Below are 23153 nucleotides of genomic sequence, written 5' to 3'. Positions count from 1 at the left end.
AATATTATAAATAATGCCCCTTTAATGAACATGAGAATTCTTTAGAATGTTCTGATTCTCAGAACAACAGAGGAGGTGACCTCAGCACTGGACTCCTGTCCCCCTTCAGGTCCAGGACCAGACCTTGTCCAGTCTGTCAGTGTGACATCACAGCTGTCTCTGCTACGATGCGTTCAGGTGCATTCTGTACAGCAGTATTTCTTTATACTTTGAGCTGTACAGTCTGAACTTTGTGTAAAAATAATTTTCTATCTTTTTCTACACGTTGTCATTTGTACTTTTTTCACTCTGAATCTTTCTGCTGTTTGATGTTAGACAATGAAAAAGCTTCATGTAAATAATGAATGACACACTGTCAACATGCTGTTTTTAAATAAAGTTTTCTCTTCACTGATTCAAATGTACCTGCCTGTTATTAAATTAAGATGCACAGTCTTTATATTCAAGGATTCCTGTCTGTGCAGGTGTGATGTGAATATATATGAACCTGCACTCACACAGCACAGGTGTGTAAACTGTCATTAATAAAGCTTTACAGAAGCAGCAGGTGTGATGAGACCTCTGCGCTGGTTAAAGGTCCACTGAAGAGTTTAGAACTGAACAGCTGCTGAACATAAACACAGAGTCTGAAGTGAAGTCAACCAGCATGGACCAGCACCGCTGGTGACTGTTCAACATTAATACATTCATGTCAGTCTGGATCAGGACACGTCTCTGTAGGAAGGAAGGGCCGGAGATAAAACCAGCAGAAGAAGAAGAACGTAGGATGTGTGTGTAGGAAAGGAGGCAGGGAGGGAAGGAGGCAGAGAGGGAAGGAGGGGGCTGTTGTCCGCATTGGGACGCGGCCCATCCTGTCAGGTAAACAGAAACAGAACTTTCTCCTCCGTCCAGCGACATTAAACAGCTTTAACGTGTTAAATGATTAATCTAAGTGTGTGTTTTGATAGATGACATGTTCCCGGGTGTGTAGTATGTGTTGTGGTCACATGTGACGTCAGTTGAAGCAGACTGAAGCGGTAAACTTTGACCTCTTTTCATGTTCACATCACAGAAACAAAGTTCCTCTTCTGTTAGCGGCGGTTAGCTTCAGTTAGCATAGCTCAGTTAGCTGCTGAGTTTGTTTTTTAACTCGGGTTAAACTTTTAGTTCGGTTTGGTACCAGTCGAGCGGCGGCGGTACCGGGACCTGTATCTGTCCGATATGTAAACAGTCTGTGTGAGAGTGAACAGCAGCAGTTAGCTCAGTGCTGTGAGCCACCGGCTAGTGAGAAGCTAACGCTAACCGGAGCTGCGGTGACGTCACATTCAACGGACTGAAGGTTGAACAGGTCTGTGACGTCACCTCCACTCGTGTGTTTCCGTCCCACTGTCTGATCACCCTGATTGATCCCTGCCAGCTTCAAGTACGCTGAGGTACAAACCGGAAGTTTCACATTCATGTCTTCCACCTGCATCAAACTGTCCCACGAGACAGTTTTAAGTGTTTTAAATTGAACTGAACTGGATCAATACACAAAGCGGTTAAAGATGACATATTAACTTTGAAATCACATTTAAACAAACAGATGTTTCTGTCAGCTGACTCTGTAGAGAAATGTTTGATTTATTTTGTTTTAATATGATGCTGAAAGTCAATAAACAATAATATTGATTTCCTGCTCTGGTTAAGTTCTTATTATTTTATCAAGCTGTTTTTAAAAGATGAACCCTAAATCTCTCAGAACTTCAATAATACAATCGAACAGAGTTGATCAATAAGACAATAGAATTGATTAATAAGACCACAGAATGGATTAAATATGTGGCTGAAGTCTCAGATTTGATGATTTTGATGAATCTGATCAGATATATTGACAGGTGATCGTGTTCACGTGTTTACAGGTGGAGGATCAGATCTGAGGTCGTCATGTTGTTGCCGTGACAACAAGGCTGGGACCAGGTGCAGTTTGGACTTCTGTAACTCGCTGCTGTTACCATCCTCTGATTGGTCACCTATCGCCTGCCTGTCAGCATGCAGCTGACCTATCAGAAGCTGCCGGTTCAGCTGAGGCGGAGCTCCAGACTCAGGAAGCTGACGGCTGTGCTGCTCGCTGCCTATGCCGTCAAAAAACTGTCACCGTACGTCTGGAGGAAGATACAGGTGAGACACACGCACACACACACACACACACACACACACACACACACACACACACTGCAGGTGACTGCATGTTAACTGTTGTTTTTCAGAGGAGTGCAGCTGGTAAACACCTGGACGGAGCTAATGTACCTGTGGGCGTGGTCAGCACCTCCTCCGAGTCTTTGGAAAACAATGGAGAGAAGAAGAAGAAGAAAGGCAGCAGGTGTGTGTGTGTGTGTGTGTGATTGTGTGTTCTACATCTTCTACAGTAAAGCCACTCCTACAGAAACCCACCCTGGATCAGCTGACATCTGAGGGCGTTTTCACAGCGTTTACCTCCTTGGTGCAGTTCGTTTGGGAAGGTGTGAACACATCAATCGCACTCGGTTGCGGACCTAAACAACCGGACCGAGACCTTATTGAAGAGGTGGTCTCGGTCCGGTTCCAGACAAACTCTGGTACAAAGAGTTTGTGGTGAGAACATGATCCAACCTGGATCCGACCCAACTGCAGGAAGCATCATCATGTTTTGGCCTCATGATAGCTTCATTTTAGTAAACCAGAGCTAAACCAGTTAAACTGTAAGAAAACTGAATGAACTGTTAATCTGGTTTCATGATCCAGACTTGTGTTCTATCAGACCCGTCTCACAGGTGTGTGTCTGTCTGTCTTCAGGTCTCCGTCAGTGAACAGGGAGTTTGTCCTCAGACTGTCCCGTCTGTTGAAGCTCTTGTTTCCACGGTTACTGTGTCCGGAGATCGGGCTGCTGGCTCTGCACTCTCTGACCCTGATGTCCAGAACCTTCCTGTCCATCTACGTTGCTGCTCTGGATGGTCCGTCTTTTTTTTTTTTAATAGTCACTTAGACATGAACATTTCAACACATGAAATAAACACATTATCCCACAATCTGGCAAAAATAACTTAAATGAAATAAAATACAGTTAAATTAGAAGAAAATAAAGAAAAGGATTCAAATTAAATCACAGGAATAAAAATTGTCCTCTTCCGTCGACATGGGACAGCGTTCATCCCTCAGTCGAACACCGTGGAGGTGCAGATAACGACTGTTTCTGCTCTGATGAGATGAAATGTTTCAGCTGTAAGTATTTAAAGAGATGTTGTGTTGGAATACCACATCTCTCACACAGCTGATTATAGGACATCAAATCGTCTTCTGCATATATGTCTGACATTTTCTCAACACCTTTGTTAAACCACATTGTAAATCCACCATCTGCTCTCCCCGGTACCAAACCAGAATCACCCCTCACGGAGAGAACTGTGATGATGCTGGTGTGCAGCTCGGTCCGTGGATTTAGACAGAAGGCGGTACATTGGGGTCTGTTTTGGTCCGCCGCTGCTATCTAAAAACGAGGCCACGATGTGCCGTCCTCTGCGTGAGGTGGGCGGAGCCTAGGTCGTGGCTTTCAAATTAAAAGTCCCCTGCTAAGAACCCAGTTCTAAACTCTAATGGGGTGCAATGTAAAGCTCTTATTTTGAAGACAAATTTGACCTGCTTCACTGTTTACACCCAACTTCGTGCTTCACGGCACATCACATGTCTACGCCTACCTCAGTGGCAGCCAAGTGGCAGCTTTTTGGAAAAGAAGGAATATTACGCCTCCCTTTTAGAGAGACAAGGAGGCACATTGCAGCCTTTACCTGGCTGCAATGTGCCTCCTTTTCTATCTAAAAGGGGCTTGAGATGGTGTTTTGAATAAAGGGATTCTTAGTCTGCTTAACGAGTATAAATGTCACTGTTTAATTCAGTTTAAAGTTTAAAGTGGTACACAGGGCTCATATTTCCAAAGCAAAACTGTCCTCCATGTACCCGGATATTAGTCCATACTGTGTCAAATGCAAACATGTGGAAGCTTCTCTCATTCACATGTACTGGTGCTGCTCAAACATTTACACATATTTGAGCAAAGTTTTTTATACATTTTCTTGGGTGTTAAACATTGAATTAGAACAAACCCATTGACTGCCCTGTTTAGGGTCATGGAAGGGGAGAAAAAGCTAACCCTATACCAAAGCAACGCGCTTTATCTTTCGCCTCTCTTCCGGCTCGACAAGCAGTTCTGCTCAGGTGGAAGGATGCTCTCCCTCCCACTCACACACAATGGCTGGAAGACATCGTGTCCATCTTGAAACTGGAGAAAATCAGATACTCACTTCAGCAATCACACACAGAAGTTCCAGAAAATGTGGGGTCCCTTCCTAAAAGCATTGCAGACTGTAAATGTTTGGCCGTTGAGTACAGCTGAGCTACGCTGCACACGTCTGACTCTCTCCTACTGCAGGCTGTAGGTGTAACAGTGATCTCAGGCTGTGACGAGCACTCTGGTTTGCTTTATACACTGTTCGATTTTTAGTTTTGTTATTTAATTTTTTTTCCATTCTTGCACATCTCATTGGTGCATGCTGTGTTTGATATCTAACCATACTCATTTCATGTCTCTGTAAAGCTACTATGCACTGCACATTTGATATATTAAGGAAACTTCAATAAAAAAGATCTTGAATTAAAAATATAATAAAAAGGATTATGTCATCTGCGTACAAAGCTATGTGATGTTTCTAACCACCGATGGTTGATGCCTTCATGAGCTCTTATAGCCGACAAACAGAAAGCTGACAGCGTCACCTTGTCTGGTGGATCGCTGGAGAGTTTATGATTCAAAAACATTATTATAAGTCAATATTTCAACAGTAGCGTTTGTGTAAGAGCTTTATCCACCCTAAACAATGTGTCTGGTGGTTTGTTCAGTTTTAGAATTAAGGTTATTGTTGCAAGTCTCAACGATGGAGGGAGTTCTCCTCTTCTACAGGGTGTCTGTCTGTCTGCTGATGGTCCTTTATAGTTCAGAGTTTCAGTTGTTCCCAGTGTCTAGAACATCAGTACTGATCGAAGTCTTGATCCCTCAGGTGTGATAGTGAAGTGTATCGTTCAGAAGGACCCTCAGGCCTTCATGCTGCAGCTCTCTAAGTGGCTCCTCGTTGCCGTTCCTGCAACTTTCATCAACAGTGCCATCAGATTCCTGGAGGGTCAGCTGAGCCTCAGGTTCAGAAGCCGATTGGTCGACCACGCCTACAACCTGTACTTCACCAACCAGGTAACGATTTTTTCAGTTCACATTTGATTTAATTTGTTGTTATTTGTAGATTGAGCATAAACTGTAACAAAACACAACTGTTTAAAATATAAGAAATCAGATAAAAATATGTGTATGTGCACTGAACACACAGACCAGCAGAACACGTGAGACTCTTCATAACTGTGTGTGTTCTGGCAGATTTCCCAGCGTTGTGCGTGAGTCGTACACGTTATTTTAGTTCCCTAACGCTCATTTAAACAGTCCCTCGTGATCTGGAGCTCATTACAGTTCTCTGGTGAGACTGTTGGATCGGATGTTATCAGGTTCTGACTCTGACTCTGACTGACTCTGTCTCTCACTCTGCAGACATACTATCGTGTCAGTAACATGGACGGGCGTCTGTCCAATCCCGATCAGTCTCTCACTGAGGACATCGTCATGTTTTCAGCCTCCATTGCTCATCTCTACTCCAACCTCACTAAACCCATCCTGGACGTGGTTGTCACCTGTTACACCCTGCTGCGCACCGCTCAGTCCAAAGGTACACCTGGTGTCCCGGGCTGATGAGACACGGAACCAATCAGCAGCTCCGTCCTCGTCAGCTTGAGTTGTGGCTCAAACTGATTGGTTGATGTGTTTATTCATGGTTGGACAAATCGACATTGTTCCAAACAACGTTGCTTCATTTTTTAACTTTCATTTCGTCACCTGACCTCTGTGATCTTCCTCCATGCAGGAGCAAACACAACATGGCCGTCCGTCATCGCCGGCCTGGTGGTGGCACTCACCGCCAAAGTCCTGCGCTCCTGTTCGCCTCGATTTGGGAAGCTGGTGGCCGAGGAGGCGAGGAGGAAAGGCGACCTGAGATACATGCACTCTCGCATCATCGCCAACTCTGAGGAGATCGCCTTCTACGGAGGACACAAGGTACACGCCCCCTGAACAGGAGGTGATGACACCATGAGCCCGCCCTCTGGTGGACAGAGACAGAACTGTAGCTGTGGATGATGATGACATCATGGTGACAGTGTGTGTGATTGGCAGGTGGAGATGAACCAGCTGCAGAGGAGCTACAGGTCTCTGTCCTCTCAGATCCATCAGATCCTGCTGAAGCGTCTGTGGTACGTCATGTTGGAGCAGTTCCTTATGAAGTACGTCTGGAGCGCCTCCGGCCTCGTCATGGTGGCCGTGCCCATCATCACCGCCACAGGATACTCCAAATATGGTAACATACATCACGCACACACAAACATACACACGCTCTGAAAGGAGTGAGTGTGACCTTTGACCTGTGTGACATCATCAGACTCTGAGGAGGTGAAACAGGCTGCCATGGTGATGAAGGAGGAGGAGCTGGTGAGCGAAAGAACGCAGGCCTTCACCACCGCCAGAAACCTCCTCAACGCCGGAGCGGACGCTGTGGAGAGGATCATGAGCTCCTACAAGGAGGTGCACATCCTGCTCCTCTGCACCCCATACTGCACCTCCTCTGCACCTCCTCTGCACCTCCTCTGCACCTCCTCTGCACCTCCTCTACACCGCCTCTGCACCCCATACTGCACCTCCTCTACTCCTCCTCTGCACCTCCTCTGCACCCCATACTGCACCTCCTCTGCACCTCCTCTGCACCTCCTCTACTCCTCCTCTGCACCCCATACTGCACCTCCTCTACTCCTCCTCTGCACCCCATACTGCACCTCCTCTGCACCTCCTCTGCACCTCCTCTACACCTCCTCTGCACCCCAAACTGCACCTCCTCTACTCCTCCTCTACACCTCCTCTGCACCCCATACTGCACCTCCTCTGCACCTCCTCTTCTCCTCCTCTGCACCTCCTCTACTCCTCCTCTGCACCTCCTCTGCACCTCCTCTGCACCCCATACTGCACCTCCTCTACTCCTCCTCTGCACCTCCTCTACACCTCCTCTGCACCCCATACTGCACCTCCTCTGCACCCTCCTCTGCACCTCCTCTACTCCTCCTCTACACCTCCTCTACACCTCCTCTGCACCTCCTCTACTCCTCCTCTACTCCTCCTCTACACCTCCTCTGCACCCCATACTGCACCTCCTCTGCACCTCCTCTGCACCTCCTCTACTCCTCCTCTGCACCTCCTCTACACCTCCTCTGCACCCCATACTGCACCTCCTCTACTCCTCCTCTGCACCTCCTCTACACCTCCTCTGCACCCCATACTGCACCTCCTCTGCACCTCCTCTGCACCTCCTCTACACCTCCTCTACACCTCCTCTGCACCTCCTCTACTCCTCCTCTACACCTCCTCTACTCCTCCTCTACTCCTCCTCTACACCTCCTCTGCACCCCATACTGCACCTCCTCTACTCCTCCTCTGCACCTCCTCTACACCTCCATTGCACCCCATACTGCACCTCCTCTGCACCTCCTCTGCACCTCCTCTACTCCTCCTCTACACCTCCTCTACACCTCCTCTGCACCTCGTCTACACCTCCTCTACACCTCGTCTACACCTCCTCCTCTGAACCTCCTCTGAATCTCCTCTGAACCTCCTCTGCACCCCCTCTACTCCTCCTCTACACCTCCTCTACACCCCCTCTACTCCTCCTCTGCACCCCCTCTACTCCTCCTCTGCACCTCCTCTGCACCTCCTCTACTCCTCCTCTACACCTCCTCTGCACCCCCTCTACTCCTCCTCTGCACCTCCTCTACTCCTCCTCTGCACCTCCTCTACACCTCCATTGCACCCCATACTGCACCTCCTCTGCACCTCCTCTGCACCTCCTCTACTCCTCCTCTACACCTCCTCTACACCTCCTCTGCACCTCCTCTACACCTCGTCTACACCTCCTCTACACCTCCTCTGAATCTCCTCTGAACCTCCTCTGCACCCCTCTACTCCTCCTCTACACCCTCCTCTACACCCCCTCTACTCCTCCTCTGCACCCCCTCTACTCCTCCTCTGCACCTTCTCTGCACCTCCTCTACTCCTCCTCTACACCTCCTCTGCACCTCCTCTGCACCTCCTCTACTCCTCCTCTACACCTCGTCTACTCCTCCTCTACTCCTCCTCTACACCTCCTCTGCACCCCCCTCTACTCCTCCTCTGCACCTCCTCTACTCCTCCTCTACACCTCCTCTACTCCTCCTCTACTCCTCGTCTACTCCTCCTCTGCACCTCCTCTACTCCTCCTCTACACCTCCTCTGCACCTCCTCTACTCCTCCTCTACACCTCCTCTGCACCTCCTCTACTCCTCCTCTACTCCTCCTCTGCACCTCCTCTACTCCTCCTCTACACCTCGTCTACACCTCCTCTGAACCTCCTCTGAATCTCCTCTGAACCTCCTCTGCACCCCCCTCTACACTTCGTCTACTCCTCCTCTACTCCTCCTCTACACCTCCTCTGCACCCCCTCTACTCCTCCTCTACTCCTCCTCTACACCTCGTCTACACCTCCTCTGAACCTCCTCTGAATCTCCTCTGAACCTCCTCTGCACCCCCTCTACACTTCGTCTACTCCTCCTCTACTCCTCCTCTACACCTCCTCTGCACCCCCTCTACTCCTCCTCTGCACCTCCTCTACTCCTCCTCTACACCTCGTCTACACCTCCTCTGAACCTCCTCTGAATCTCCTCTGCACCTCCTCTGCACTCCTCTACACCAGCTCCCTTCTTCACCTTCTCCTTCTCCTCTCCTCCCTTTTTCTCCCACTTCTGTTATTTCTGTGAAAACTTGTTGTCCTCCTTGTTTCCTCTGAAGTCTTTTACAGTTTGTGCAGCATTATTGATCCAACAACCTACCTGTGTGTGTGTGTGTGTGTGTGTGTGTGTGTGTGTGTGTGTGTGTGTGTGTGTGTGTGTACAGGTGACAGAGCTGGCAGGTTACACTGCTCGAGTGTCTGAGATGTTGGATGTGTTTGAAGATGTGAACAAGGGAATCTACCGACGCTCTGCAGATAGTAAGGAGGAGTCAGAAGGAGCAGGAGGAGCAGGAGGAGCAGAAGGAGCAGCAGGAGCAGAAGGAGCAGGAGGAGCAGGAGGAGCAGCAGGAGCTGTGGTTCAGCACGGTCAGAGAGTCTGTGGGCGGCTGGAGATCAGAGGTAGGAGCTGAGAGTTCAGACACATCCGGGACGAATTAATCATACACAGGGTTCGTACACTTTTTTCAAGGTCAAATTCAAGCACTTTTCAAGCACTTTTGAGGGTCATTTTTAAGATTTTCCAGCACCTTATTGCTGGGGTGAAATACGTATCTAAGGGAATATATATATACTTGTGATTTTTTTTCTTCACTTTTTATCACAGTTATGTACATTGTATCATGCTGTAAACATCTAAAATTATATTTTATAACAGCAAAAACTTCAGAAATTAATTATCCAGTCTGATCCCAATTTTTTGAAATACACAGAGTTATAATGTCAAGCACTTTCAAGCACTTAAACTAAAATCCAAGCACTTTTCAGACCTTGAAAACACAACATTGAAATTCAAGCACTTTCAAGGATTTCAAGCACCCGTACGAACCCTGCATACAGATATGTGAAATACTCACCTGTGAATATGTCTCTTCACAACATTATGAAACAGGTGTTTGGTCACATTAGAGGTGACACAGGTGTTTTACATTAAATTGAAACACAGACAAGCAGGAAAGGGAATGGAGGAGAAACAGATCCAGCTCTGTGTGATGTCACTGCAGCTCTGACGGCTCACTGACAGGTAGGCAGGTCACATTCACCTGTCTCAGCTGACTGTCCTGCTCCGCCCCGCTGCGCTCTGTAAGCAGCTCCTGTTCTGTAGTCTGGTGGATCTGAACACAGCTCAGATATAAAGAAGCTCACCTGTCAGGTTGTCGTCATCATTTCATTAAATTACAACAAACATGAACAGTCAGCAGGTCAGAGTGCTGAGGTCTGGTTCTCACAACATGATTGGTGCGTGAAGCGTTACCATGGTAGCATGTAGGATAGTAAACAGGAAGTGGGGAAGTTTGGAGCTCCAGTTTGAGTCGTGTGTGTGTGTGTGTGTGTGTGTGTGTGTGTGTGTGTGTGTGTGTGTGCGCCTACAGGTCAGGTGATCAGTGTGGAGAAGGGAATTCACTGTGAGAACCTGCCAATCATCACTCCGACTGGAGACGTGGTGGTGTCCAGCCTCAACATCCAGGTAACTCACACACACACACACACTCACACACACACACACACACACACGTCGTAACCCACGCTACAGGTTTGTTTTGTTTCTGTGAAAATATATATTTTATTTTTTTAATTCACACACTCAGATCGGTGCAGGTGCTCACAGAAGTGACACCTGCAGCCTAAAATAATTTGTGAACAAATCTCAGGCGGAAAACATTTCCCCACACACACACCTACACACACACACCTATACACGCTCACACACACACACACACACACACACACACACCTACACACACACACACACACACACACACGCTCACACACACACACACACAGCAGCCCAGTGGTGCAGTGTGATCTGATGACCACATGGTGTCAGCGTTGTTTCAACTTTAGTTACAGTTACTTCACTCTGCAGTGAGTCACAGGGTTCACATTAACTCATGTTGTTTCATTGACATGATGAAGTAATCAGTATGATCAATATATACATTGATTACCAAAGCTCTCATGTGCAAAGCTGTCCTGTATATACATGATCAGGTTATAGAATAAAAAGTGCAAAATCAGCCCAGAGAAGACAGAAAGCAGCTCCATCACAGACTCATTCTATACAACTGTCATCAGGAGCATCCTGAGTGTAAATCCACCTGTGAGCAGAACAGGTGAGTCTGGATCAGTACAATTAACACATCCTGACCAACACAGTGTCTGTGCTTCTCAGTGTTCACAGTGAAGATCAATAAGATGGAAGCTGTGAACTACAGTTTGTCCCTGTGAGTGATAGGTGAGGTCACTGGACCCTCACACACCTGTTGTGACCCTCACACACCTGTTGTGACCCTCACACACCTGTTGTGACCCTCACACACCTGTTGCGACGCTCACACACCTGTTGCGACCCTCACACACCTGTTGTGACTGATTGATTGATAATTAAATGATTTGTGGTGATCAATATTGATATGACACTGCAACAGGAAGACTGACGATGACTTCCTGTGTTTCTGTCATCAACTCACATTAGATGGTGATGATGTCACTCCTGTTCTGAGCGCGCTCAGTTCACTCCTCTATCTTGCTTTAATCTCTTCTTGTCTGAGGTCAAAGGTCAGAGCCCAGCCTCAGCTCATTAGCATTTACTGAAACACTGTGTGTGTGTGTGTGTGTGTGTGTGTGTGTGTGTGTGTGTACAGACAATAGAGGGATTATAGAGTGACATTTCATAGAGAGGAAGAGTGTGGAGGAAACAGAAGAAGAAGAAGAGGAACATTGATGGAGACAGAAACTCCTCTCTGTCCTCTGATTCATGACCTTTGACCTCTCTGCTCTGCGATTGGTCCGTTCTTCTTCATGTTCCGGCTGTGAGGAAGAGTTTAGATGCTGAGATCTTCATTTATTCAGATATGTGTCCACAGAGTGTTTTATCTGAGCGCTCTGTCTCAACTGCCAGTTGAAAGTCTGTGAACTCTTCAGAAAGGTTCTGGTGACGTCACCGTGGCTCTTCCTCTTTCTCGTGGCCTCAGCCATAATATTCTTTGTCTCCTATGGATGATGTCATCACACACATCCTCCTCACTCTGATGTCCTGATGTTAAATAAAACACAGATATTAAACCACAGAGGATCAGTGTCCATCACAGCTCGGGGGACCAGATCCCAGTAAGCCAAATGTGGGACACGTCACCATTGTATGGATGTAGTGAAAAATAAGCATTTCTATTCTGCCTGGTAGCTCATAACATCATGCTTTATCTTCTGGACGATTAAGTTGTAAACAATAGTCTATACAGGTTTTTTTTTGGGCCGTTTATCGGCTTTACTAATAGTACAGCTGAAGATATGACAGGAAACGGGATGAGAGAGACACGCGTTAAAGGGCGCCCAGGCCGGGACACATGGGACGCCCGCTCAACCCACTGAGCTAAGCAGCGCCACATAGACTATTCAGGTTACAGGTGAGACCTTTATTTACTTAACAAATATTAGGTTTTAAGAAGTCCGTTGTATATTTTAGAAGCATCTGAAGCAACTGAAAGAAAATGCTGTGTGTTTAACTTCCTAGGGGAACATGGTGTTTTTAACTCTTTCCCCAGGCAGGTGCAATCTGCACGTCTGTAACTATAGCTGCTGATTTTGTATGACAACATGAATATTTTTTTTGTCTGGGAAAATGACAGATGCTAGCTTACAACCATAGTCTGACCTGTATGACAGGGAGTGTTGTTACCATAGTTTGGATTGTGTCTGTTTGAGCAACACGTTTCAATCAATCAAATCTTTATTGTCATTTAGTTGTACCAACAAAAGTAGTGCAGCGAAAATGAGACTGCGTTTCTCTAGGATCCAAAACACCAACACAATAAACACACACAATATATAAATATGATCATTTAAAACTAAAACTAAGACGAAGTGTCATGAAGTGTGAAGACTGTGGAGGGTCCCTGCTGATGTTCAGTGCTCCTGCAGCCAATAGGAAGAGTTCCTGGACAGAGGCCAGGGAAGCCTCGATGACTCTCTCAGCTCCTCTAACGATTCTGTCGAGATACGACACGTCAGAACGCTCTCCACCACACCACTTTAGAAAGTCCTGAGGATGCTGATGGGGATATAGGCTTGTTTCATCTTCCTCAGGAAGTACAGTCTCTGCTGGGCCCTTTTGTAATCCCTGAGGTCTTAATCCAGTTTCGGTCCTGCGAGCTCTGCACTCTGAGGAACTTGATGTTCTCACCCTCTCCACTGATGCTGAGAGGAGCGTGCTCGGGCTGTGTCGATAATCATCTCCTTCGTTTTGTCCGCATTGAGCACCCGATTGTTTTCTCTGCACCACTGAGGTGTTTAACTTCTTCTGTACATCGATTCCTCCATTTCTATGAATGAGTTTTGGTGTCAGTGCGCCGGGGCGGTAGTTGTTCAAACAGGATACAACTGATTTCTTTGCTACTGGTATTATAGTGGATGATTGAAGCATCTGGCGACGATGGCCTGACTGAGGGAGATGTTGAAGATGTCAGTCAGGACATCTGCTAGTTCACCAGCACAGGTTCTGAGCACACGTCCCAGGATGTTATCTGGGCCTCCTGCTTTCTGTGGGTTGACCCTGGTTAGGGTCCTGCGTGTGTCTGCTGCGTTGATGGTGAGGGCTGCCGATAGATGGTGGAGAGGGACCAGCTCTCCCGCTGGTTGTCTGGTTTAGTGCTTCATATCATGAAAATAAGTTGTTGAGCCTGTCTGGAAGAGAAGCATCATCATCGTTGACCCCCCGTCTGGACTTGTAATCTGTCAGAGCTTGGACTCCCTGCCAAATCTGTCTGGTGCTTCCTGTGTCACAGAGGTGTCCCTGGATTGTCTCTGCATAGGTGCACAGCCTTGATTCCCTTTGAGAGTGCAGACCTGGCTGAGCAGAGAGCAGTCATATCTCCCCGTCGCCCTGAAGGCCGCATCTCGTGCTGACAGCAGTGAGCACACCTCCGTAGTCATCCAGGGTTTGCGGTTGCCACGTGCAGTGAAAGTCTTAAGTCTTTTCAGGACTCCACTGACATTTCTCTGCTGCAGCTGGTTCTCCATCTTCCTCTTGTAGCTGTTCTTCCCGTCTCTGATCTTCTTCCTCAGCTCCTTCTGCAAAGACTTCAGCTCCTCCTTGTTTCCTGACCTAAAGGCCCTCTTTTTCTCCTTAAGGACAGCCTTTATGTCAGGATTAATCCAGGGTTTGCTGTTTGAAAAACACTGTACAGTTCTGGTGGGTACAGTGTTATCCACACAGAAGTCTACAGCCTGTTATGCAGCCTGTTAAACTGTCAATGTCCTCCCCATGAGAAACATACAGTTCTTCCCACACAGCTGAGTCAAAACAGTCCCTCAGAGCCTCTTCACACTCCTCAGTCCAGGTCTCAGCTGTATAGTTTTCAGCTGGCTGCCTGTTATGACACTCGCAGGTACTGTGTCACTTCAGGTCTTATTCCCCTCCATGTGAAATTGAGACATAACTCTAGCAAAGTTCCCAAAACACTTATTGAGAATCGTCTTCCACCATCCTCACCCACCTCCCTGTTGTAGCCGCATTGTCATTTTTTGTGGTAATTTCCATTATATTCTGCCAAACTCTGCATCCCTTTCACCCTCAATTTTCCTTATTGCGGGGTTGAGACAGCAGAGACAGTGAAGGTTAACTTGTCTGACTGTGCAGTTATTATTATGATTATTGACAGCTGCCGTCCCTCCTTACATGCAGCCACTGAATAAATTACTAATTTTTGAGAAAGCATCTTATCTGCAGTAGGTTGATTTTGAAAACTAGATTCAATTAAATTGCGGGACAAGCGATTAAAATGCAGTGCAGTCCCGCACAAAGCTTGATAACTGGTCTGTCAACATATTGTTGTCATAGAGACGGGACGCACATGCAGGGTTTTTTCTCTCTGAGCACAAAAGTTTCATCTTGGAGCTCCTGACAGCACAGCCAGCAGTCTGAGGACAATGTTTTCAGGATGTAGAGCTGATCACATGACTGCAGGAGGTTCACCTGTTAGTGAATATCCTGTCACTGATGTCATCATCATCATCATAGCTCCATTCAATGTCACCAGGATCATCAGCAGACAGTCAGCTTCTCACAGACCTGTAAAAACTGCAGCTTTCTGATTTATCTGATGTCACAGAACATCACACTTAATGTTGACCAATCACAAACCGTCTGACAGCTGAACTCTGACAGAGAGTCAGATACTCAGTCTCTGTCACAAACTGCTGATTCTTCTACACACATTTCATGATTCATAACTTCCTCCACATTCATCAACAGACAAACTTCATCATTCATACTTCACAAAATATTTAATGTTTTAGTGAGAATGTCAACATTTTAAATGCTGTCAGCTAGAAACTCCATCCATACTTTGATATATTCACAAAGATTTTGACTTCCTCATGAATGAATGCAAATTTGCTTCAAATATGTCAAAACAAAAAAACAAAAAATGTTAACTTAGTTGAATTATTAGAGGCACTGACACGCCTGAAAAGGAGCCGGAAGAAGTTAAACTTCTTTAATCTGCCTCTTCTCCACAACTCACTAATTAATCATAATCAATTAACTTCAGTCCTCAACCTGTGTCCCTTCATACACTCCCATCGCACTATATACAATTCCAAATACTATGTGTACAATGAAAAATCACATATTAAAAATAGATGTATTTACATACACACCCATATATACATAAGTACTGAACGCATGTACATATACATACACTCAGTCACAGATATATATACATAGATTATGATATACATAATATTATATATACATTGATACAAGCTAAAGAGCAGCTTCAGCAACAGACTCATTCCGACCTGCTGCATCACACTTTATGACACTCACTCGCGCTATAAATTATCATCTCGTAAATAAAAGTGCACCTTTTGTTCCATTTACCTCAATATCTTATAAACCCTATCTATCTATCTATCTATCTATCTATCTATCTATCTATCTATCTATCTATCTATCTATCTATCTATCTATCTATCTATCTGTCTATCCATCTATCTATCTATCTATCTATCTGTCTATCTATCTATCAATCTATCTATCTATCTATCTATCTATCTATCTATCTATCTATCTGTCTATCCATCTATCTATCTATCTATCTATCTATCTATCTGTCTATCTATCTATCTATCTATCTGTCTATCTATCTATCTATCTATCTATCTATCTGTCTATCTGTCTATCTATCTATCTATCTATCTGTCTATCTGTCTATCTATCTATCTATCTGTCTATCTATCTATCTGTCTATCTATCTATCTATCTGTCTATCTGTCTATCTGTCTATCTATCTATCTGTCTATCTGTCTATCTATCTATCTGTCTATCTGTCTATCTATCTATCTATCTATCTGTCTATCTGTCTATCTATCTATCTATCTATCTATCTGTCTGTCTATCTATCTATCTATCTGTCTATCTGTCTATCTATCTATCTGTCTATCTGTCTATCTATCTATCTATCTATCTGTCTATCTGTCTATCTATCTATCTATCTATCTATCTGTCTGTCTATCTATCTATCTATCTGTCTATCTGTCTATCTATCTATCTGTCTATCTGTCTATCTATCTATCTATCTATCTATCTGTCTATCTGTCTATCTATCTATCTGTCTGTCTATCTATCTGTCTATCTATCTATCTGTCTATCTGTCTATCTATCTATCTATCTATCTGTCTATCTATCTGTCTATCTGTCTATCTATCTATCTGTCTGTCTATCTATCTATCTATCTGTCTATCTGTCTATCTATCTATCTATCTATCTATCTATCTATCTATCTGTCTATCTGTCTATCTATCTATCTGTCTGTCTATCTATCTGTCTATCTATCTGTCTGTCTATCTATCTATCTATCTGTCTATCTGTCTATCTGTCTGTCTATCTATCTATCTATCTGTCTATCTGTCTATCTATCTATCTGTCTATCTATCTGTCTATCTGTCTATCTATCTATCTGTCTGTCTATCTATCTATCTATCTGTCTATCTGTCTATCTATCTATCTGTCTATCTATCTGTCTATCTGTCTATCTATCTATCTGTCTATCTATCTATCTGTCTATCTGTCTATCTGTCTATCTATCTGTCTATCTATCTATCTGTCTGTCTGTCTGTCTGTCTGTCATCCCATCACTTGCACTCACAACTCTGCATCCACCTTGTTAACTTTCTACTTTTCACTGCCTTTTCTCCAACTGTGTGTGTTGGTGTGTGTGTATGTGTGTGTGTATGTGTGTGTGTGTGTATGTGTGTGTGTGTATGTGTGTGTGTGTGTGTATGTGTGTGTGTGTCAGGTGGATGAAGGGATGAACGTGTTGATCACAGGTCCAAACGGCTGTGGGAAGAGTTCTTTGTTCAGGATCCTCAGTGGACTGTGGCCCGTTTATGGAGGAGTTTTGTACCGACCAGAACCACAGCACATGTTCTACATCCCACAGAGGTACTAGTACCACGATTACTACAAATATTACAACTTCTCTGTCGCTCAGTGACATCGTGGAGCCTCTCTGTCTCCAGGTGACCTGTCAGTGGTCACAAACGCCTGCAGGTGGAGTTTTACACCTGTCAGCTAACTGGCCATCCAGTACTACTGTAGTACAGTACTACTGTAGTACTGTACTACAGTACTACAGTAGTACTGTAGTACTGTAGTACTGTAGTACAGTACTACAGTGTAGTACTGTAGTACAGTACTACAGTAGTACAGTACTACTGTAGTACAGTAGTACTGTACTACAGTACTACAGTACTACTGTAGTACTGTAGAACTGTACTACAGTACTACAGTACTACAGTAGTACAGTACTACTGTACTACAGTACTACTGTACTACTGTAGTACTGTACTACAGTACTACAGTACTACAGTACTACTGTAGTACTGTAGTACAGTTCTACAGTTCTACAGTACTACTGTAGTACTGTAGTACTGTAGTAATTTAGATGTAGGAGCCAAAATGTGCATCTATTTTTAATTGTTTACTTTTGTTTAGGCAGTGCACATTATTATCAATATTATTATTATTATTATTATTATTATTGTTGTTGTTGTTGTTGTTATTTGTTTTGTTATCTTGTTTTCTGGTAAGAGGAAGTGGGGGTGGCCTCCACATTATTTCACCTGCCCAGTTTGTTTGCGGGTTTCCTGGTAGACAAAGAAGGTTGAGTCAGGCTCCTATATTTTTTCTTTGACCGTCATTTCCACTTAGTTTTGACCATAACTTTTGTTAATAAAATCAACAAACACACCTAGAACTGGACTGTGTTTTTTCATTCAACAAGTCACAGTAAGGAGCCTGCTTTGCCTCTCAGTGCATTATTTATAAGTTAAATAAGCCGCTATAGTAGAATTGGAGCATTGATGCAGTATTGTGTGGACAGGCCCTACATGTCTGAGGGGACCCTCAGGGACCAGGTGATCTATCCGGACTCGGTGGAGGACATGGTTCAGAGAGGAGTCTCAGACTCAGATCTGGAGCAGATCCTCCGGACCGTCCACCTGCTCTACATCTTGGACAGAGAGGGAGGTCAGTGTGTGTGTGTGTGTGTGTGTGTGTGTGTCTGTGTGTCTGTGTGTTCAGGATTAAAGAGTTAACCCAGCAGCTGATCTGCAGGTAAACAACTGATCCAATCAGAACGAGCTCAATTACTTCATGGTCCTGTAAACACACAAACATTAAGTTTAGTGTTGCGACTTTACTACACTCAGTACTACACACAGTACTACACACAGTACTACACACAGTACTACACTACACACAGTACTACACTACACACAGCACTACACACAGTACTACACTACACACAGCACTACACTACACACAGTACTACACTACACACAGTACTACACTACACACAGTACTACACACAGTACTACACTCAGTACTACACACAGTACTACACACAGCACTACACACAGTACTACACACAGCACTACACACAGTACTACACTACACACAGTACTACACACAGTACTACACTCAGTACTACACACAGTACTACACACAGTACTACACTCAGTACTACACACAGTACTATATCAGTACTACACTCAGTACTACATACAGTACTACATGTGTAACTGCAGTATCTGTGTGTCAGGTTGGGAGTCTGTCAATGACTGGAAAGATGTTCTGTCTGGAGGAGAGAAACAGAGGATGGGGATGGCTCGCATGTTCTACCACCGGTAAATATTCACTGACTGTTCACTGACTGTTCACCGTTCACCGACTGTTCACTGACTGACTGTTCACTGTTCACTGACTGTTGACTGACTGACTGTTCACTGTTCACTGACTCTTCACTGTTGACTGACTGTTGACTGACTGTTGACTGACTGTTCACTGACTGTTTACTGACTGTTCACTGATTGTTCACTGTTGACTGACTGTTCACTGACTGTTTACTGACTGTTCACTGATTGTTCACTGTTGACTGACTGTTCACTGACTGACTGTTCACTGACTGTTCACTGTTGACTGACTGTTCACAGTTGACTGACTGTTGACTGACTGTTGACTGACTGTTTACTGACTGTTCACTGATTGTTCACTGTTGACTGACTGTTCACTGACTGTTTACTGACTGTTCACTGATTGTTCACTGTTGACTGACTGTTCACTGACTGACTGTTGACTGACTGTTCACTGTTGACTGACTGTTCACAGTTGACTGACTGTTGACTGACTGTTGACTGACTGTTTACTGACTGTTCACTGATTGTTCACTGTTGATTGACTGTTCACTGACTGTTCACTGACTGACTGTTCACTGTTCACTGACTGTTCACTGATTGTTCACTGACTGTTTACTGACTGTTCACTGACTGTTCACTGACTGTTAACTGATTGTTCACTGTTCACTGACTGACTGTTCACTGACTGACTGTTCACTGACTGACTGTTCACTGACTGTTCACTGACTGACTGTTCACTGACTGTTCACTGACTGACTGTTCACTGACTGACTGCTCACTGACTGTTCACTGTTCACTGACTGTTCACTGACTGACTGTTCACTGTTCACTGACTGTTCACTGATTGTTCACTGACTGTTTACTGACTGTTCACTGTTCACTGACTGTTCACTGACTGTTAACTGATTGTTCACTGTTCACTGACTGACTGTTCACTGACTGTTCACTGACTGACTGTTCACTGACTGTTCACTGACTGACTGTTCACTGTTCACTGACTGTTCACTGATTGTTCACTGACTGTTTACTGACTGTTCACTGACTGTTCACTGACTGACTGTTCACTGACTGACTGTTCACTGACTGTTCACTGACTGACTGTTCACTGACTGACTGTTCACTGACTGACTGTTCACTGACTGACTGTTCACTGACTGTTCACTGTTCACTGACTGTTCACTGACTGACTGTTCACTGTTCACTGACTGTTCACTGACTGACTGTTCACTGTTCACTGACTGTTCACTGATTGTTCACTGACTGTTTACTGACTGTTCACTGACTGTTCACTGACTGTTAACTGATTGTTCACTGTTCACTGACTGACTGTTCACTGACTGTTCACTGACTGACTGTTCACTGACTGTTCACTGACTGACTGTTCACTGTTCACTGACTGTTCACTGATTGTTCACTGACTGTTAACTGATTGTTCACTGTTCACTGACTGACTGTTCACTGACTGTTCACTGACTGACTGTTCACTGACTGACTGTTCACTGACTGACTGTTTACTGACTGTTGACTGATTGTTCACTGTTGACTGACTGTTCACTGACTGTTCACTGTTTGCTGACTCTCTCTCTCTGCTGTGTGAATGTCTCTCGCCCAGCCCTCGCTACGCTCTGTTGGACGAGTGTACCAGCGCCGTCAGCATTGACGTGGAGGGAAACATCTTCCAGGCTGCAAAGGATGCTGGGATAGCCCTGCTGTCAATCACACACAGACCCTCCCTGTGGTCAGTGTGCACGCACTCTCTCTCACACACACACACACACACACTCATCATCAAATATCATCAGCAGGGACTATGTTTATGTGTGTGTGTGTGTGTGTGTGTGTGTGTGTTAGAGGACAGAGTGTGTGTTGTCGTCTCACTCTGAGCTGTCAGGTGTGATGTACAGTTCAGTCAGGTGTAGTTTGGGTGTAGTAGTGTGGTGAACCTGCAGGGGGCAGCAGAGCTCTGAGCAGCTCTCAGCTGCCACGCCCTCCTCACCTCTCTGTCTTCTTCTCCCGACAGGAAGTACCACTCTCACCTGCTGCAGTTTGATGGAGAGGGAGGGTGGAGGTTTGAACGTCTGGACGCCTCCACCCGTCTGTCTCTGCAGGTCAGTCCCCAGTCCACACACAATGCCTGTTTACTGTCAAACTCGGTCCTGGTCCTGGTCCTGGTCCTGGTTCTGTTCTCTCTCAGGTTGACCCTGAATCCTTTGCAAGTTTGAATGTTCGTGTATGGCTGGTCTCGGTGTGTCAGCCCTGTGATTGGCTGGTCACCCGTCCAGGTGAAATCCCCCACCCCTGTGTCAGCTGGGACCAGTGCCAGCTCTTAGCTCAATTTGGTTACCATGGTAACCAGTAGCAGCAGCACAACAACATGCCTGCGGCACATGGTGTGTGTGTGTGTGTGTGTGTGTGTGTGTGTATAAACAGGGTGAGAAACATCAGCGAATCAGCTGTCTCTGTGAGGTCATGTGGGTGGGTGGTGCCTGCAGGCTGCTGTAGTTGGCCAGGTTGAAATGAGCAGTGTAAAACTTTATTGAAATGGAACTCACTGTGTGTGTGTGTGTGTGTGTGTGTGTGTGTGTGTGTGTGTGTCAGGAAGAGAAGCAGCGACTGGAGAGTCAGCTGTCAGGAATTCCCAAGATGCAACAGCGCCTGGCCGAGCTGTGTGTGCTGCTGGGAGAGAGAGAGGAGGAGGAAGAGGAGGAGGAGGAGAAGAGGAGCCTGTTTTAACTGGTTACCATGGAGACAGAGGAGGCTGTTCATGTGATTGAAACTGATTTGAACTTATTTTATGACCTGATCCTCCGGAGCTGAAGTTCTGATGAACATGAACCACAGAAGAAGAAGAGGTGGAGGAGGAGAGGAGAAGAAGAGGAGAAGAGGAAGAAGAAGCAGCTGATATTAATATCAAGAGAGTTTCAGTTTCAGAGCTGCAGATGAAAAGTTTCCGATCACGTCTGTTTATCACTGTTATTGATCATTTACTGACAGATGAGGACTCATCTGATTGTTTGTCCAATCAGCTGTTTAATTCTTCTGACAGTAGAACTTGACTCGGTCCAACACATTTATTCATGTTATCATCCTCGTTCGCCCTGTATGAGTGATGTCACTGTGTTCCCTGTCATCTGATTGGCTGTTAACATGACTCTGAGGTCATGGTAACATCATGACTGTGAAGTCATTCTCATTTTTGCCAATTTGATTATTTTATTATTTGTTTTTAGTGGAGCTGCTTCATCTGATCGGATCAATCAATCAATCGTCCAGCAGCTCAGCTGATCAGTAAATCAATACATGTGCTGCTGTTTGATAAGTAAACAGAGTTTATTTTAGAGGAAACAGTTGAAGATGTTTCTTGTTTGTACTGATGATGAACTTTAGTAGAAAATAAAAATTATAACCATCTGCATGTGTCCAGCGTTTTTCAAAATAAAGGTACTTTTCAAAATAAAGGCAGAGGTCGGAAATAATTTGGTCAAATCAAAAAGCTCAGAGTTCATAATGATCATTAAACATGGATTATTAACCATTGATCATATATATATTGATTATTAGAGAGATGAATCTTTGCTGGTAGTATCACCAGGGTCTCTACACATGAACACGAGCATTGAGAACATTGGGCCTCATTCATGAACCGTTCTTACGAACAAATTTGTTCTTAAGTCCCACTTACGAAGATTTTACAAAGATTGTGGCATTCATGAATTTTTTCTTATCTAGGATTTTTTCTTAGGCAAGAACAAATCCTACGAACACTCAGGAGTACTCTTACGCACATTTCAGTGCCGAAATGTTGGCATGGTTGTGTTTTCTTCTCTTGTGTAGTTCAATAAAATGCAAAATTACAGTGATAATTCTGTCATATTTATTCATTCATTTATTTATTTCATATTTTTGGTAATTTACAAATAATTTAAATTCTAAAATAAATTAAATGTGCCAATGATTTAGGATAAATCAAGTAAATTGGAAACATGCCATCAATTAGTAACCCCCCCACCCTATTTATATGTGGCATTTCTCCATCCAAGGCCCGCAAAACAATGGCAGATA

General features: G+C 44.9%; 1 protein-coding gene across 2 annotated transcripts; it reads left to right on the top strand.

The window, feature by feature from the left end:
* The first annotated feature begins 743 nt into the window (after positions 1 to 743).
* Positions 744 to 22502, top strand: abcd1 (ATP-binding cassette, sub-family D (ALD), member 1). Of its 2 annotated transcripts, none has more exons than XM_030423659.1 (17): positions 744 to 858; positions 1881 to 2139; positions 2229 to 2341; positions 2794 to 2951; positions 5049 to 5236; positions 5585 to 5759; positions 5955 to 6145; positions 6263 to 6443; positions 6525 to 6667; positions 9059 to 9293; positions 10265 to 10359; positions 17192 to 17337; positions 18278 to 18423; positions 18998 to 19082; positions 20704 to 20829; positions 21112 to 21199; positions 21690 to 22502. In XM_030423659.1, exons 2-17 carry the CDS (start codon positions 2011 to 2013, stop codon positions 21822 to 21824), a joined length of 2334 nt encoding a protein of 777 aa, XP_030279519.1. In that variant the 5' UTR covers positions 744 to 858; positions 1881 to 2010; the 3' UTR covers positions 21825 to 22502. The 2 variants fall into 2 exon arrangements, with proteins under 2 accessions (XP_030279519.1, XP_030279518.1); XM_030423658.1 differs by having other exon boundaries at positions 818 to 1412.
* The last annotated feature ends 651 nt before the right edge of the window (positions 22503 to 23153 follow it).

Source organism: Sparus aurata, chromosome 7, assembly GCF_900880675.1.
Source record: "Sparus aurata chromosome 7, fSpaAur1.1, whole genome shotgun sequence".
Classification (NCBI taxonomy): domain Eukaryota; kingdom Metazoa; phylum Chordata; class Actinopteri; order Spariformes; family Sparidae; genus Sparus; species Sparus aurata.
Note: the sequence above shows the minus strand (reverse complement) of the source record. Positions and strands in the feature narration are given on the sequence as shown.

What these genes read in the sequence shown, in the direction of transcription:
- abcd1 (XM_030423659.1), top strand. Translation starts at nt 2,011, where the DNA reads ATGCAGCTGACCTATCAGAAGCTGCCGGTTCAGCTGAGGCGGAGCTCC. An exon ending in CTACGTTGCTGCTCTGGATG is followed by an intron (nt 2,952 to 5,048) that starts GTCCGTCTTTTT and finishes TTGATCCCTCAG; the next exon opens with GTGTGATAGTGAAGTGTATC. An exon ending in CCACCCGTCTGTCTCTGCAG is followed by an intron (nt 21,200 to 21,689) that starts GTCAGTCCCCAG and finishes TGTGTGTGTCAG; the next exon opens with GAAGAGAAGCAGCGACTGGA.